This window comes from Rattus rattus, chromosome 8 (genome assembly GCF_011064425.1).
Source record: "Rattus rattus isolate New Zealand chromosome 8, Rrattus_CSIRO_v1, whole genome shotgun sequence".
Taxonomy (NCBI): Eukaryota; Metazoa; Chordata; class Mammalia; order Rodentia; family Muridae; genus Rattus; species Rattus rattus.
Window position 1 is genome coordinate 40679090 of NC_046161.1, and position 18144 is coordinate 40697233.

Consider the following 18144-nt stretch of genomic DNA (forward strand, 5'->3'; position numbering starts at 1 on the left):
AGTCATTTCTTCCCCAACCACAGATTCATTTTAGGAAAACTTCTGTTTCATGCCTGCTCTTTTCTTCAGCCTCTGGGATTCCTGCATTGGTATCTATTAATTGCAGAAGCCTCATTTGGGAGATAATTAGAAAATGAGGGAGATTGGGGGTTTAGAATAGAGAAAGAAAAGGGTGCAGAGGCAGCAAAAAGGTGGAAGCTTTCTCTGAGACCTCCAACAGAGATCTGCAGGAAAGGCAGCCTGAGTGTCCTCCTCTGGCCCTGGGAGGGGCCTGAGCTGAGGCTCTGATAGGGTGCTCATGTGCTTGTGCTTCCCACCCCCCGAAAGGGCAGCTCCAGCTTTCAGATTGCTTTGTCTCTGAGACCACATGGGACACAGCATTTAATAAAACATAGGTCACTGAGATTGCGAGGTTAGCGAGTCTCACTGCACTTCCCATCCAACTGACATACTCATTGAAACTCGTGAACACGTCAGATAAAAACTGTTACTTCCCATTTTAGATAATACCAATACCTAAGACAAATAAAAAGATCTCAGTCTTATGAAAACTACAGAGCTCTCAAGCAGTCAAAGTGAAGGAAGAGCGCAAACAATGAGAGGCCGTTTCTAATCCAGGATGTTTTGCAAAGACGTTGATAGCTTATCTGTTTAGAGTATTGCTGACTTTATTAGATGACGTAAATGACCGTGTTCCATTAATTTCTCCACAGAGTTGCTGTCTCCTCAGCAACCGTTGGCACTGGGAAGGACTGACATACCCATCACTCCAACATAAAGGATGTCTGTGTTGCAGTGTGTACAACTTGCAAGACACTTAATGTGCTTGCACTTATGTTCATGCTTGCACACACATGCACAAGTAACAAAATAATTTAAGAATAAAAGGGTCTTATTAGGCATGGTGGCACACACCTTTAAATCCAGCACTTTGGAGGCAATAGCAGGGAGGTCTCTGTGAGTAGGAGGCCAGCCTGGTCTACCTAGTGAGCTCTAGGGCTTTAGACCCCCATTAGACCAGAATCTGGTTCTCATTTTTATGATTTCAGATATATATTTTATCAGTTCTCTTAAAAATCATTTAAAAAGCAGGTATAATATTTCTATCTGTTTATTCAGTGTCAAATGAATAAGACCAGTTTGCTAATGTCATGGCTGGGTAGTTTGAATAGACCTTAAAGGTTATACTGGGCTGCCTTAAAGACCTTAAAGGTTAGACTGGTGTGGTCTTTAGCTCTTTGCTTAGGCTGCACGCAGTTAATTTAACACCTCTTATAGCATACAGGAAGGAGCCTTTCTGAGCCAGTGATTTCAGAGTCTTTGAGTTCTCAGTGGTCCTAAAGATTCCTGTCTCAGAAAATGATAATAAAAGGCTGTGAGTATAGCTCAGGGGTAGAGTGTGTTTAGCATGTTCAGGGTGCTGGATATGATATATCCCAATGGAGGGAAAATGGGGAGAAAGGAAGAAGAGGTCAGGCCCAGGCTTATAATCCCAACTTGGGAAATGGAAGTGGGTTCGACTGCTCAAAGGCATCATTTGCTGAGCAGCTAGTTCCAGACCAACCTGAGATAAATGAGACCCTGTCTCACTACCCTCTCCCCAAAATGTTAGCGATTTCCCCTTGCCATTTGTATTTCGTAGGAGCTAGTCAATGGAGTAAGTAGTTCTTTGGGTCTCCCACCCTCCTCTGCGTGCCTCTGAGTGTGGTTTAATGTGTGTACCCTCAGGCAGGGGCTAATGGGCAGGCTCCTCACTCCGCACATCCAGTGCTTGGTTGAGGTGGTTGGTGGCCATGATAATCCTCACCAGGAGATAGATTTTCCTTGAATTTTGTTAAACTTATATGTTATGAACCCTTAGACTATACAAGAATAAAGAACACTAATGTTGAAGCTCAAATTAATGAGAATAAAGGATTAATTATGTAATGCTTTGAGATTCACTTCATCAAACTTATGAGTCACCCTGTTTATCAGTTATTGTATGGCACAGCAAGACGTGTGGCTAAGGCTCACAAGCCAGACTTTTTGAAAGCTTGAGTATAGACAGATGAACATACACACATGATGTAGACATAGTCAATGCAAATATCATATACTAATAAATGTATACGCACTGTAGTGCATTCGTACTGTAGTATAACAGATGATTATAAACCATGGCCCGAAGCTTGCTAATCCATTTATCATTTGTAAAAACAAAACACAAAAATAATTCATTTAGATAAACTGATTTGGTGGTTTAGGTTCTAATATGTCCACTCCAAATGCCAAGTCATTAAAAGCTTCTACCTATTATAATTAATTAATTTCATTGCATATGCAGCTTCTAAAACAAGCCTTATTTATCTAACTGAGATGAATATTTTCATAAATAAGTTAGTGTGGGTGCTGTTAATGGTGACACAACTCTGCTTGAAGTTTATGAAGGACTTTTCAGTCTTGTTTTTCTTTTATCAAATAGAGGCTAACCTCATACTGAAGATTCTCCTGCATCAGTTTCTGGAATTACATATGTGCCACCATACCAAGGTCCCTTAAATCAACTAGTTTGTTTCTTTGTTGAGGAAGGGGTAGGAAATTCGACTGATTTCCTTGTACTACAGGCAGACCTAAATAAATCAAGCAAAAACATCAGAATTGGGGTTTTTGTTATTGCTTGTTTTTTAATTTCTTTCTTGGGACATTTTAAGACAATACTTAGTTTTAAAAGGAGTTTGTACCTGGGTGTAGTAGCCCACATCTGAAATGGAAGCATTTGGCAAGCAGAGGAACAAGATTGCTTCAAGCTCAAGGCCAGCCTAGTAGCTGGTACCCATGTAAGCTTGGGGTACCACAGTGTGAGATGGACCTTGCATGGGAGAGAGGGTGTGTGGGGGATCCCACAAGTTGTCCTTGGGCACACCAAGGCAAACCCCCTCCCCGGCTAACTAAATATTTTTAAATGTTGGCAAAAGAAAAGAGCAAAAGAAGAATTTGTGAGTGAAGGGAGTCTTCTTTACCTTCTAAGTAGAGCCTTAGTTTTCTTGGTCCCATTAAACATTCTCTGAACTCTTGTTTTGGTCTGGGTTTCTTGTTCTTTCTTTCTTTTTTCTGTTTGAGAATAGGATCTTATTCTGTACTGTAGTCCAGACCAGCCTTGAACTTGCCCTATAGACTGTGCTGGGCCTTGAACTTGTAGCAGTCCTTCTGGCTGTGCCTCCACGTGCTAGGATTATAATACACACCCCTGTCTCTAGCTAAGATTTCTCTGACTTCTTGATAGACTTGTTATGTAAGCCATCACTTGGGAGGCAGACAGGCAGACAAATCTCTCGGTTTGTGGCCAGCCTAGCCTAGTTTACAGAGTGAGCTCCAGACCAACAGGAACAGTACAGCCTACACAGAGAAGCCTGTCTCAGAAAGAAAGGAAGGAATGAAGGAAGGAAGGAACACAGGAAGGAAGGAAGAAGCAAGCAAGCCACCTTTGTTTCTTACGTGCCAGTTGCCCCTTAACACCAAAAGAATGATCATAATTCTCTTGTTCGTGTTTTTCTCACCCACAGACCAATCTCCAGGTCATTGAGGACCATGTCTGCCTTGGCCCTGTTGCTCTGAGAGCACATCCATAGAGCATCAGGCATTAGGAGTACTTTTCTAGTACCACACACATCTCTCAGGGTGACAGGTCTCAAGTCTCTGTCAGGTGAATTATGTTAATCTCTCAGCTTTGACCTAAGAAGGCATTACTTTCACCGGCTTATAATGCCAAGGCCATACCTTTAGGCTGTCTAAATGCCACTCCCACCTTCCTTATCCGGTCGTGTGACTTCTTAATTTATTATTGTATATGTTCATGATGCGTATGTGTGGCTGTGCATGCGAAGGAATACTCGTAGGGGTCAGAGGACAACTCTTTAGTTGGTTCTCCCCTTCTACCTTTACATGGTTTCTAGGGACCAAACTCAAGTTACCAAGCTAGCTTGATCACCCACTGAGAGCCAACTCCGTGGCTTCACAGTTTTGTTTGGTTGGTTGGTTGGCTGGCTGGGATTGTTGTTGTTGTTGTTGTTGTTGTTGTTGGACACAGTCTCACTAAGTAGCCATGGCTGCCCTCCAATTTACAGTGAGCCACCTGTCTCTGCCTCCTGAGTGCTGAGATTAAAGGCCTGTGCTATCTTGCCTGGCCCTTGATTTTTAATTTGAAAAATACTGTATTTAAATACTGGGTTTCTGGGGGTTGGGGATTTAGCTCAGTGGTAGAGTGCTTGCCTAGCAAGTGCAAGCTCTGAGTTCGGTCCTGAGATCCAGGGGGGGGAAAAACGACAAAATAAATACTGGGTTTCCATTTGGTATCCTTAGGTTCTGTTAAAGTTTAAAAGGCCTTTGTTCGTTGTGCTCTATAAAAGGTGCACTAAAACGTCTGAGTAATATGCTCACCTGCAAGTATTAGGAACACACTGAGCGGACCTTCGTGGCTCTGACTTGGTGTGATTTAGAATGCTATGAAATGCATGTTACTATTCCTAACAGTTCCAGTGGGTATTGTCTGCATGTCTTATAGAAACTTTCTGATGACAGCACCTTTTAAAACTGGCTCATTTAAACATGGAGACTTCTGTTGGGGCTTTTTGGTTTTGCTTTCTTATAGTAAGAGTTGGGTAATATTATCTGCAGTAGTGTTGAGGAGATTGGCTTATTCTTCTCAAAGTAACCAATTTGGTGATCCTTCCTGCTAATGTATGTTAGGAAAACCCGTAAGTTCTGCATCATAAGTGCTGTTTTCCCATGAAGGGGTTTTCCCTGAACGTGTGTTTCAGGCTGAGTCTCCCATTACTTCTTTATTAGCTTCCAGTCATGACGTTCAGCCAGGGGTTGGTGCAAATGCTAAATATGGAGGAGTCCCCAAACTTTCTTTCAGCACGAACGCATATTGATTCCTGTGTATGGACTTCCTGAGATCCACCTGCCTTCTGTTGTTTTATTCATTAAAAAAGTAATAATTACAACAAACCCTTAGTCAGTGATATTGTAGGTGCTGAATGTCATGTTAGCAGCCTGTGTAACACCCCAATTCTTATTTCTATAATTTTCCCACTCATTCATCTCTAATAAGCATACCCCACTTTCCCTGTAAGTCCCCAAGGAATCAGACAAGGGCCAGAGCTAACTCTGCTTTGGGATGTTCGTCCCTGATTAGAAGTGTCCTCAGAAGGTTTCAGATTTGACAGAATGAAGGGTCTTGTCACAGTGCTTTTTAGTGAGGATGGACACTTGAAAATATGGACATATTTGCAGTTACTCGTCCTTCTGCTGTCTCCCAAGCTATAATATATATTCTTGTTATGCCTATGGTTTCTTTAGTAAATCTTTATGAGATTTATCACCTTTGGTGAGTCTGTAGACCTTAAATCCCCACTCCTGTGTGTGTGTGTGTGTGTGTGTGTGTGTGTGTGTGTGTGTGTGTGTGTGTGTGTGTGTGTGTGCGCATGCGCGCTCGTGCGTGTATAAGCCTAGATCTCCAGAAGGCATTGCTTTGGGAGCACTGAGAACACTGGCACTAGCTAAAGGTTTTGCCCCATCTGTTCACATCTGTTTTGGATTGTTCCTTGGTCAACCAGGAAAGACGTCCTTGTTATTACTCTGAAGTGGTGGACCAAACAAGAAAATCTGCTCTTGGAATTGTCCCGATTTTTAAATTAGTGCCACCAGCCCGTCCCCCCTTTCCCACCACATTTCACATACCCAGCTAATGATATGCTTATTTTTAGGGTACAGTATCACTACCTTATATAGCCTGAGGCGCCTCATCTTGCCTAGAACAAAGAGTTTCAAGGCTCCAAATGAATAGCAACCTCTGGTGTTTAAATCATCCTAGACGATGAACATAGGGTTCAAATTAGACTTCTGCTTTGTATTAAGAGAGAAGGATATACATTGCCTTTTGAGCCTGCAGACAAATACTAACTAACCAGGGTGTTGGGGGTTGGAAAAGAGACTTAACAAATTATGTTGAGTTGTTTAGGAATGGAGAAGTAAGTGATCATAGGCCACATAAAGAGAACTGTTCCACCCATATGGCTTCTGCTGTGTCGGGTGAGTATCCAGTGTAACCAGTTTCCTTTGTGTGTGCCCACGGGTATGTGTGCATGTTCATGTGTGTGTAAGTGGACATGTATCTGTGTGTACATGTAAGCCACAGGCTCTCATTGGGTATTGTTTAAGTGTCATCTTACTAAAAGGCCACCTATGAAAACAGGGTCTCTTATGGGACCTGTTACTCCCTGATTAAGCAGGGATGCCTGGCCAGCACACTTCGACACTGCCTCCTTCTCCCATCACTGGATTTAGAAACATTTACCATTACACTCAGCTTTGGGGAGTCTAACTCAGGTCCCCTCGCTTGCATAGCAAGCATTTGCTGAATGGGCCACCTCACTGGCCCTTACTGGTTTTTTTCTGTTATGACTTTGATTTCTTGGGTAAATCTTTATGATGTCACCTTTGGTTGAGTCTGTAGGCCGTACATCTTTCCCTATGTATGGTAATAAACAGTAAGGAATGTTGACCTTTTTAATTGACACGTGGCAGTTCTCTGAAAAGGACTGCTGGCTGTCTGTATGTATTCAAGATGATGCTTTAAGCTGGACATGCTGGAAGAAAGAAGGTAAATGTAAAAAATAGATAAATAAACATAGTGCTCTTTTCAGCATGTTTTGTGGGATAGTGTCTTACTTTGTAGTCCAGGCTGACTTTGAACTTGCCATGTAGCTCAGTTGGCATCAGGTTTTGGTTGCTGGGATTATACATGTGTGCCACCACGCCCTGCTAGGTTTGCTTGGCTTCAGTTGTGCATGAGTAGAATAATGCAGTCATTGGTTGTGCCGTGTGTCATATTTCATGCAGCATTAATTGTGGGTGTGACATTTATCATATTGACGGTGCTCTCGTTTGCTCATTTTGATCCTCATACTCTATGGCATGTCTAGGCACCAAGTTGTTTTTCTGTTGATAATGATGTCAGCTTTAGTAGCTGTCCCTAAGTGTGCTGGTGTCCTTACGTATGCTGGCGTACCATCAGATGTCGCTTTCTCAAACACACAAGAGGAGTGAGAGTGTGGGCTCAAGTGTGCCTCTCTTCACTTTCTGCTGAGTATGCCAAGTGCAATGGTCTGCTCTCTCCAGAGCTTAGTGTTACCACAAGTTTTGGTCTTTGTCAGCGTGGACATGGGTAATGGCTGTCCTTGGTGGTGGTGGTGGTGGTGGTGGTGGTGGTGGTGGTGGTGGTAGTGTTTTAAGGCAGGGCCTCACTCACTCTGAGAACTCACTATGTAGACCAAGCAGGCCTTAAATTCACAGAGATCCGTCTGCTTCCATAAAGACATGCACCACCACACTGGGCCACTGGGCTTGTGTAAATCTTATGAAGTAAGGTGGATCATTACGACATTTTTCTCTTTAATTAGTTTAAGCTTTTGTGCCTCTTGGCTTTTTTCCCCATGTCAGTTGGGTTTTCAAGCCTTTTGCCCAACTTCCTGCTGGGATGTCTGCCTTGCTTGACCCACGGAGGTTTGGAATGCCTTTGTGCTTGACTTTTTATGAGTCCCTTTGCTGTGTGGCAACATCTCTTCCCTTATCCTGGGCCTTCTCGTTAACATGTTTTTCAGTGAGTGGAATTTTAATACAATTTTTAAAATATGTATTTGCTTCATTTTATGTGTGCGTGACTGATGTACATATTTGTACAAGTACATTCAGTGCCCACAGAAGTCAGAAGAGGGCATTGTCTCTTCTAGAACTGGAGTTACGGACACACAAGAAGCCATGTGGGCACTGGGAAACTAACCTCGCTCCAATGATTGCTTTTAATTGCTGACCATCTCTGCAGCGCCTTAATAGAATTTTACTGTAATCAATTTTCCTGCTCGCCCTTTAAGAGTAAGTGGTGCATTTCTCTTCTGCACACATTGCTTCTACAAGCTGTGGTAATGCGTGTTCTTCATCAGGGAGGCCGGAGGCCAGCCAACACAACAAGCAAGTCTCTGTTTAAAAACACAAAGCACTATCACCATCAGTAGATATGTGGAAATGCAAATTAAACTATAGTAAGATAGTTCTTCATACCTTTAGGACAGAATATTGATAAACATAACAGTGCCAAGCAGTAAAATGGTAACAGTTTAGCTTTTTTTCCCCAAAAAACTATAGACTTCCCGTATGACCCACAATTCCTGTCCCCGAGTGCATGTGTGTATCTCCAAGAAAAATGAAAACAATTGATAGAAAAATCATGCAAGTAGAGTAATTCATAGTAGCGTCACTCGTGGGTAGGAAGTAGCAGCAGCCTGACTGCCAGTCAGTGGGAGAGTGGTACAAGACGGAGTAAACGACGGAGTACCTGTGCTGTGGACTATTACTCAGTAACAACAGCTAATGAGATACCGACAGGTGCTACCATATGGGTGGACATTAAAAACATTACAATAGTGAGAGAAGCCAGTCATAAAAGGTGACAAATTCTATACTTGCACCCATGTAAAATGTCAGAATAGTCAGGTCCATAATGATAGAAAGTAGGTGAGTGGATGCCTGTTGCTGGGCAATGGGAGCAACTACTGGTTGGTACAGGGCTTCTTTCTGTGATAAAATGCACTAAAATCGGTGTTGGTTACCCAACTCTGAATGCTCCAAAAGTCACTGTCAATACACCTTAGTTAGATGAAATTAGAAACCACGGTTTTTGTTTTGTTTTGTTTTTATTCCTTAATAAGGCTGTTGAGAATAAAAGTGGTTTGTGAGTGGAGCTGTGCTGAGAATGTAGCAGGAGCCACAGTATGGGCCATCCTCACCAGTCTTGTCTTATAGAACTTCTCAAGGTGGGGCGGGAAGCAGAAGCCCACAGCACCCAGCATTTAGAGCTGAGTTCATCTCACCTGATGCAGCTGTGCATTCTGGGTAGTGCCACAAGCCTCATGCAACACCCAGGGCAGTCCATTCATGAGCTCTGAACTCACTTAGCAAGCTAGCTCTGCCTGCTCTGTTGATCATGTTCCCCTCCACCCTCATTCATAGTCTCCAGTCCACTTCTCTCCCTTTGCCTTCCCAGATCCTTAATTAGTTTTAGGTTTGGTGTGTATGGGTGTATGTGGTGTAATATGGTGTCCACATGCACACATTTGCTCCTGCACTAGGAGGCCATCAGATATCCTGTTCTGTCTCTCTCCAGTTTTTTCTCTTCAGAGGTTTCTCATTGCCCCAGAAGCTGGGCTGATAACCAGCAAGCCTTAGATCCCCCTCCCTTGAACTCCGGCTTGCACAGGAAGCAGGCTTCATGCTGAGTCATCTCACTAGCCCCCTACTTCCTTTTTGAGTCATCCCTGGGATCATGTCCCTGTGCTTTTGGTGCAGCTGTAGGGATTATCATCCTGCTGTGTCTCCTGCAAGTCACTGACATTGGATGAATGAGTTGGGGAAGAGATGGAAACATTCACTTAGAGGCTGGTGTTGGAGGTGTTAGGCGTATGCAGCAGTAGACAGTTCGAGTAGTACTAGAAACGGCAGCTCCTGAGCTGATGTGCCTGAGAAGCCTACTGAGGAGAAATGCTAGCTTTTTGGGTACAAAGTAACAGATCAAACACCGGCTCTGTGGTGGTGTTGCTGTTGTTGTAAATCTTGCTGGTATTTCCGACCCAAGCCAGTGAGAATCCATTCTTGTTTTAGTCTTTGCTTTATTTTTTGTTAGAGTTTTCTCTCCTGTGTTGGTTGATGTTTAGTTTATTTCAGTTGTCTGTCCTAGAAACAGTAAAAGCTGCTCACCCACTTCTTCCTGCCCCTGCTTCAACCACAATTCCCAGTGTCCCCAGCTATTTCACTAAACTGCCAACCTTTCTGAAAAATAGCCCTCCGCTGAAGTGTGCAGAAGCCGCCCACAACGGTAAGAGCTAAGAGAAACCAGAGCACATATTTCCTCCAGCCCTTTTTTTTTTCAACCCCTCAAGTATTTGTTAGAGGGAGCTGAGTTTTCAAAATGAGTTCCAATGTTCCCGTGTGTTAATAATTTGAGGTTTCTCTTGCATGGGTAATTTAAATGTTCAAAACCAATTCGTGCTAAAGTTAAATGCACATTGAACTAGCCACACTCCTAGCTTACCATATGCATGGCCGCAATGGAGAGGGATGTGAGGTAAAGGGCCACTGGCAAGGAAGATGGCCGCACAGTGCTAAAGAAACCTCACTTTATAGTGAGTGACATCTTGTCAAGAAGGACTCTTTCCCTGCTAGACTTCATACTTGAACTGCATTTAAATAATCTTTCATAGCATTACCAAAGGTGCCCCATTGCTGAATCTTGTTTGTGATGTCAGCACACATGCTATTGCCGAGTTTGTGTCCTTGTTCTGAGACAGAGCCTCCTCACTGAGCTGCCCAGGCTAACTATGAAGAGTTTGTACAATGCTTACTGTGTGCAGACTGTGATGTATTATCGGACATTAAGAAGATTTTTGGTATATTCTTCTAGTCCTAGCATTGAGAAGGCCAAGGCAGGAGGATCCTGAGTTAGAGGCCAGCCTAATCTAGGTCAACTTGAGCTACCTGTGTGGCCATAGGGAAATGCTTTCCAACAAGCCGATCAGTTGGTACTGCTTTAAATGTGGTCTCATTCAGAAGCAGCGTTTGCTGTTTATTTTTGAGACATGATCTGACTGTGAAGCCCTTGATGGCCTGAAACCCATAATGGAAACCAAGCTGACCTCAAATTCATAGATAACCTATCTGCATCTGCCTCCAGAATGCTGGGATTAAAGACATGAGTTACCACGCCAGGCCATAAGCACTACTTCTTACACACTCATTGTGCTTAAAGACAAGCTAAGTATCATGAAAGAGTGGGGAAAGAATAGTAGCTTCTTTTAAACTTCTTATTGAAACATGGGTGCTATATTTATATCATTGCTCTCCTACCCTCTCATCTCTTCAGCCCCTTTCAAGGCCCCCAACTCCTTCTCAAATTTAACCCTTGGGGCCTCATCCCTGTCTGTAGAAGAGAAGGCTGGGTCTCCCTCTCTTGGCATCTACTAGTTGCATGCAGTTTTTCACCTAGAGGTGGGGCCTTGTGAGATTTCCTCCATCCATGATGGAAGGTCAGCCGCTGTTGTCATTGTACAGGTCTCCTTCAGCACCTCTAATAAGTAGTTCTAAAGGAACTAGAGAGAAAGAATAGATTTCTCTAAGGGAGGTAGAGTGTTTTAAAAGCTGGAAGAATCACACACACACACACACACACACACACACACACACTGAAGGTAAAGACAAGAGTCACAGGGGAATACAGAGAATGTGGGGGGTTGTCTTCGTCAGTGCTCAATTCCTGTAAAGAGACAGCATGACCACAGCAAAAGAAAACATCTCATTGGCTGGCTTCGGAGGTTTGGGCCATTAGCCTCATGGCAGGAAGTATGGCAGAGCACAGGTAGACACAAAGAGCTGAGAGTTTTACCTCTGGATCCACAGGCAGCAGGAAGTTACAGTGACTTTAACTTCTGATACCTCAAAGCCCCACCCCCTAGTGATGCACTTCCTCCAGCAAAACCACACCCACATCAACCTAATAGCATCATCTCTAAGGGCCCATACAGGCCATTTTTATGGAAACCACCACAGTGATGTAAGAAATTTCACAATGAGGTGTTTATTCTATTGACAAATGGCACTGTTTCCGTTGACCCCTTGTGGTCAGTAAGTTATCTTAAGCAGATTGGGTGAGATGGATTGGAGATAGTTTCTGGTGGGTGGCCCACTGACTCAGCAGTGTGAGAAGGCACTAGTAGTGTTCAGGAGCGGACTGACAGTAATTTTACTGGTTCACTTTTGTGAGCCTTTTTACTATATATCAAAGACCCTGTGCTGAGACAAGAACAAATCAACCTTTCTCCCCTCCACTCAGTAATCAGTAGATGTGAACACGTACAGCTAAGTACAATATAAGGCAGAGTGGAGACTGGAATGTTGGAGAATAAACAAAAGGCTCTGACAACCCCAGGAAGCCACTGATACGATATAAGTTAAAGCTTCATACAGGAAGCAATATTTGACTGCGCCTTGAAAACGGATGGCATTTTAAAGGTGGAAGAGACAGGAACAGGCCAGGCACAGAAAGGAAGTATACAAAGAAAGGCATATAAACACAGGATGTAAGCCCTCTAGTACTGACGATTAGCCAGGGGTAAGTGGGGGAGCTGGGTAGGGTGGGGCTGGCTGTGATGGATCTTAATGACAGGGCTAAACTAGAGAGGGGAGCCCCCTCTCTTTGTGTGTGTGTGTGTGTGTGTGTGTGTGTGTGTGTGTGTGTGTGTGTGTGTGTGTCTGATTTTGTGTGGTAGTTACTGCACTCTAAAGGAATACCTTAGAAGATGAAAAGGGTGAGATGCTAGGCAAAAGTAGGGGCTGGAAAGATGGCTTAACAATTCAGAACACTTGCTGCTTCATCGTGAAGACCAGAGTTCAAATCCCTGCACCTATGTGAGACTGCTCTCAAAAAGGCTGTAACTCCAGCTCCAAGAAATCCAGTTTTATGGGCACCCATATAGACTTGTGCATACACCCACATGTAAAAGTATTTTTTATTCCCCTGATGTAAATGTTGTCTCAGAGGCTTATTGTCTCTGTCTGCTAACCTAGTCATGGAAGCTTGTAGCCTCAGTACAACCTAATATAGGTCTAGAATGTCTTCAGCCTCTGAAACTTGCTGCTGAATAAGCTCACCCTCTCTAGTTCTTCCTGAGCGCTGGCTGGCCTATCCAATTCAGGTGTTCAGGCTCAAACCCCTCTCCAAGCTGACTGATTCAATCTGACCTCCCTCCCTCCCTCCCTCCCTCCCTCCCTCCCCCCTGCCTCTCCTGAATTGTTCTGCTTAGCCTCATACTGACTTTGACTTTCCTTCTCTCTCTTCTCCTGAGAGTTGAGCATATCCTATTCTGTCAAATCTTTCTCTGATTCAGCACTTTGTCACTTTGTCTGCCACTTAATTAGACATCACTTTCACATGGGCACTTCCTTCCACAAATGTTACCCTCATTGTTTGAGATTAAAGGTGTATACTAAGGACTTGCCTGAATTCCATCCAGAGGGATTAAAGGTGTGTGCTAAGACTGAGCCACACCACAACTAGAAACAGGATTTTCCAGAAAATAACACAATCTCGGGTTCCCAGTGTGATCAAATATCCTGCAACACCCACACCTCCACATACATGATTTGTTTTTTAAGTTGACAGATGGAAACAACGTGGGAACAAAGCCAGTGTCTTTAGTAACAGAGCACAGAAAGGCGGTCTTAGCCAGCAGGTCCTTGGTGGAAATTTTCTCTGGCTAGTTAGAAAGAGAAGTACAGAGGGCCAAAGGAGACAAAGCTGCCAACTGGAGGGCAAAGAGTTGGCGAAGGGAAAGAGGCTCGGGGTAGGTAGATATCTAGCCTTCAGATTGCTGCAGGGAGTGTATCCCAGGACAGGGGAAAGGCAGGGGACTGCCATGAATTCAAGGCCCCAGAGAGGCTGGGGTGTATCCCAGTACAGGGGAAAGGCAGGGGACTGCCATGAATTCAAGGCCCCAGAGCGGCTGGGGTGTAGTTCAGGCTAGAGTCCCTCAATTAAGAAGTTTTCCGGCGTGGGTCTCCCTCCCTTTCACCTTTCCCCTATCCTTCCCCTTCCTTTTCCAGGTGCATACGTGTGAGGCAGGTGTTGCACTTGACCCAGTTCCAGCGAGCTCAGGTGGCTGGCTACCTACTACCTAGATTTGCTCTTTCAGTCTGGTGCCAGGGCTCTGAGCTCCACCAACCAGACACCAGTGTCTGCTGGGACGCTGACATGAGTGTCGTCCGCTTGCCTTTTCTAGACTTTGGCTTCAGCAACCTCTTCACCCCGGGTCAGCTGCTGAAGACGTGGTGTGGCAGCCCTCCCTATGCCGCACCAGAGCTCTTCGAGGGCAAGGAATATGATGGGCCCAAAGTGGACATATGGGTGAGTATGTCCCTTCCTACCACCCATCCCCCTGCAGATGACAGCTGTCCTACCAGAGGGCACCATACTGCGCAGGGATGCAGAGCACGTTCACACACCGCGCTTGCAGTCCCCAGTCTCCTCCAGCCCCCAACTCACGTGAGCCTTGGATTTCAACTCCAGCCTTTGCATCTGCAGAAGAACCCTGCGAGGGCCTGAGCAGATGATGCTTGTACTCTTTCTTCAGAGGCTGTGTCTGAGAAATGTTTGGGATATCACCCTAAATCTATGTCTGGAAGCAAAGAAGAATGTTAATTGACCTTGACAATATTGACATGTTTATCGTAACTGACATTTTATAAAGCGAGGACAAGTTGGTTCCATCATCTTCACATACACTAATGGCCTCTTTTGTTTCCTCTGATGTAATTACCTGTCTGTCCTCTGTTTGGGCTGCAGAGTCTTGGAGTTGTCCTCTATGTGCTTGTGTGTGGCGCCCTGCCGTTTGATGGGAGCACACTGCAGAATCTGCGGGCCCGTGTGCTGAGCGGCAAGTTCCGCATCCCGTTCTTCATGTCCACAGGTAAGGGACGCACCGGCACAAAGCCATGTCTGGGTTTGTGGAGAGGCAGGCATGTGAAGTCATTTCATAAGTGTAGTGATGCTGGGTCCATGGCCATTTGACTGCTTTCTAAGCTGCAGCTTGCCCCAGCCTCTCCAAGAGGCAAGGTTCCTTATGAGCAAAATGAGCCACCCGCTTTGGCTCAGAGATCTGGGCTCTGCTCAGTACCAATTTGTTTGAGCTATTGTTTCCTCGGTCTAAGATGGCTGAGGGTTTTGCATGGCTCCTGACAATACAGATTAGACTAACTGATGTGTGAGTCACTGGTGCCATCACGTCGCTGCAGTGGGATCAACACGTGTCTCACCTGCCCTCCCTCAGCCTCCACTGCAGTGCGGGGCTCCACTGTTGGCGCTGATGCCCAGGGCAAAGCAGGCTCTTCATCTTCGTCTAGACATGGCCTCCTTTCCTAGATCGCTAGTCCACCTTCAGATTCAAACTAGGTAGGAAATGTTTTAAGTAAGTGGGCAATAGGATAATAGCTTTTTGGAAGTTTTAACCCTGAAAACCAACACCAGAAACCCAGATGTTAGAGTTAGCAGACAACTGAGAACCTCTGTGGGTTGGCCTCAGTTTGGAATGTATTTAGTTAGTTGGTTCGGGATTTCTTTGTCACCATTTCTGTGCATATAAGAGGTCGTGTCTGAGGCACTATAACAGTTCTAGCTACTTTCCTCTTAAGGAGGAAAGCATGCACACCTTTAGAATAAGTAGGTGGAATGTGGGCTCTGTTTAACTGAGTCATCTCAGAACTGATGACTTGGAAGGTCTTGTGTCAGTTGATGATGACGCTCCAGAAAAGGGCAGAGGAAACCTTTAGGATAGTAGATGGGACATCAGTCAAAGAGGTACAGTTGGGAAACATGACATTTCAAGGTCAACTGGAAAGGAAGGATGCTGGAGGATCACAGCCCGAAGGCCCCAGGGAGGGAGCAGTTGAGGGTGTGCCTGAAAGGAGGTGTTGAGAATGTAGACTGCTTTTTCTCTGGTGGAAGGGGAAGGATTAGAGGCTCTTAGCAATAGAAAATAGTATGGTTAGACCTGTGGGTTTTTTTCTAAATTTTATTATGAAAAATTTCTTTTAAAGACAATCACTGTAGTTGCTACACTACCTGTTGAAAGGAGAGTGTGTAGCTGTGCTGTGCAATGTGGTGCGGTGTGGTGCGGTGCCCTGTCCTATAGCACAGCGCAGTGTTGTGTAGTGGAATGCTGGGCAGTGCTGTGTTGTCCAACTCAGTGTGGTGAAGTGTTGTGTGGTGCAGGCTCAGTGATGGGGCTGTAGCGAAGGAGCATGCTTGGTAGGAGACTTGGAGTACAAGTGCATGCTGGGTGGCTGTTCCCAGACGGAGAGAGAGTGATTCGGGAAGGGAACACTGCTCACACTGCATGGTTGTCACATGGAAGGCACTTTACAGACATTAGCTCCTTCAGTATTATGAGCTGCATGAAGTTGTTACCCCACTTTGCTGGTGGCACCACAACCAGAAGAGGGTGAGCACTGTCCCCATGAGAACAGCTTACTTGTGGCTGAACTAGAATTTGAACCAAGGCAGTCTGTCTCCAATAACATTTGATATTGGATTTAATGTAAAGAAAGAATAGTTACAGGTAACCCCAAGGTTTTTACCTGGGCGACAGAAGGATGGATTGACTACTGAGTCCAGGATAACTGAGGATAGATTATCAACATTTTGGAGAGATGTTTTTAGAAATGTCGAGTTTGAGGTGCCTGTTAGCCGTCTACATAAAGGCTCTGGTCAGCATCTGAAGAGGAATGAGTTCTAGCTTAGGATCCTATCTGAGTGTCATCAGAATATACTCTAATGCTCACTCCCTCTGCATCTCAAGATGGTTAGAGATGAGAACGGTGAACAGGGTCAGAAGAATGATTAGGCAGGAAAGCCAGAGTCTGCTGGTCTTGAAGACAAGTGAAGCTGTCCCAGGAAGCTGAGGTAGAGGACCGAGAACCGAATACTGAATTTGGAGGAATGGAGCTCACTGGTGAGGTTTTGGTGCCACCGCCACAGGAAGCAGATGCATGAGCACAACAGGACTGACCAGAGTGCAAGTCACAGGAAAGGAGGAAGCCTTGACTCTTCCCAGCTTGACTGCACAGCGATAGAGGCAAAGAAGTGTGCACTGGGTGGCTCCAGCCCTGGTCATGTCCTGCCAGTAGCTGCATTTCCTGTTGTCATGGTGACTGCATTTTACCATTCCCTTCTAGGGAAAAAATTAGGACAGTTTTAGGTTCACAGCAGAATTAAAGGGACAGAAGATGTTCGGATGCCCCCTGCCTCACTTCCCACAGCTTCCCTACTACCATAAGCGCGCGTGTGTGCACACGCACACACCCCTCACTCAGAGCCTGTCGTTTACAAGAGGGTTCACTGTGGGGGTTGTGGATTCACTGGGCTCTGACAAGTGTATAAAGACTCATCCACCATGATCATGTCAGACAGAGTAGCCCCACCTCTGGGATGATCCTGTGCTTCTCCTGTTCCTCCCTTCTCTTTCTCTCCCCACTGGTGATCATCGTCTCCACACATTTTTGCTTTTCTAGGATGTGATGTGGCTGAAGATACCATGTGTTGCATTTCTCATTGGCCTTCCTTCCACTTAGGAGCGTGTACAGACGTATAATGTCTGCTGTGTCTTGCTAGCTGGTTTCCCTTTAGTGCTGAATACTCCCTTGCCTGGATGTATCACAGTTTATCCTTTTGCCCACTGATGAGTGTCATGGTTGCTTTCCAGTTTTGACAGTTTGTGACTAACGTTGCGGCGATATCCTTGTGCAGACTTTTGTATGGACACACATTTTCCGCTCGCTTGAGTAAACACCACGGAGCATGACTGTGAGGCCATATGGTAAGAGCTTGTTTACATACGTAGTGGACTGCCAAACGGCCTTCCCTGGAGCTGTGCTGTGTTGTTGGGAGAGTTCTCGATGCTGCCCTCCTTGAAAGCTTTTGCCTGATTAGCCTGTGGGGCGTGGTCCCCCTCCCAGGTATGGAGTGGTTCCTTCACTCTGTAGCTCCGAAGTCTGTGATTCTGAGCTCTCTTCCCCTGCACTCTGCATATCCTCGTCGAGCTATCTCATCAGATCTTCATTTTTTTTTTCCCCAACAAAGTCTCACTGTGTTTTCCAAGCTGCCTTTGGACTCCTGGGCTTATGCAGTCCTGCCTCAGTCTCCCAAGGATCTGGAATTGCTCATTTATTCCTAAGGGTTTTTCACTGTCTTCTAAACTCCATTGTTTCTTACTGCCTCTGAGATCCATTCCTTCTGTCCCAAGTGCACTGTCTTCGTCATCTCTGCCAGATTTCTCCTTCTTTTCATCTCCTCTGGTCCACATGACCATTCCGAGCCAGCTTATTTACTGCCATGGCTTCACCCTGTCCCTTCTGGAAACAGCTGCCAATTAACTGTCTCCCGGTTCCCTCCTGAGGTCTAGGGCTACATAGACATCCATTTGCTATTTAGCATCTTAAAAAAAAAATCATTGTTTTATAGTCCTGAGACTCAAACCCAGGACCTTGAGTGTGTTAGTCAGG

The 18144-nt window shown here is 45.1% G+C and overlaps 1 protein-coding gene across 1 annotated transcript in view; it reads left to right on the forward strand.

Annotated features, from left to right (window-relative positions):
- Sik3 (SIK family kinase 3) overlaps positions 1–18144 on the forward strand; it is a 208245-nt gene that overhangs the window by 143042 nt on the left and 47059 nt on the right. Inside the window, 2 exon segments of the mRNA XM_032909579.1 lie at positions 13869–13993; positions 14432–14555. Coding sequence (XP_032765470.1) covers positions 13869–13993; positions 14432–14555 — 249 coding nt within the window.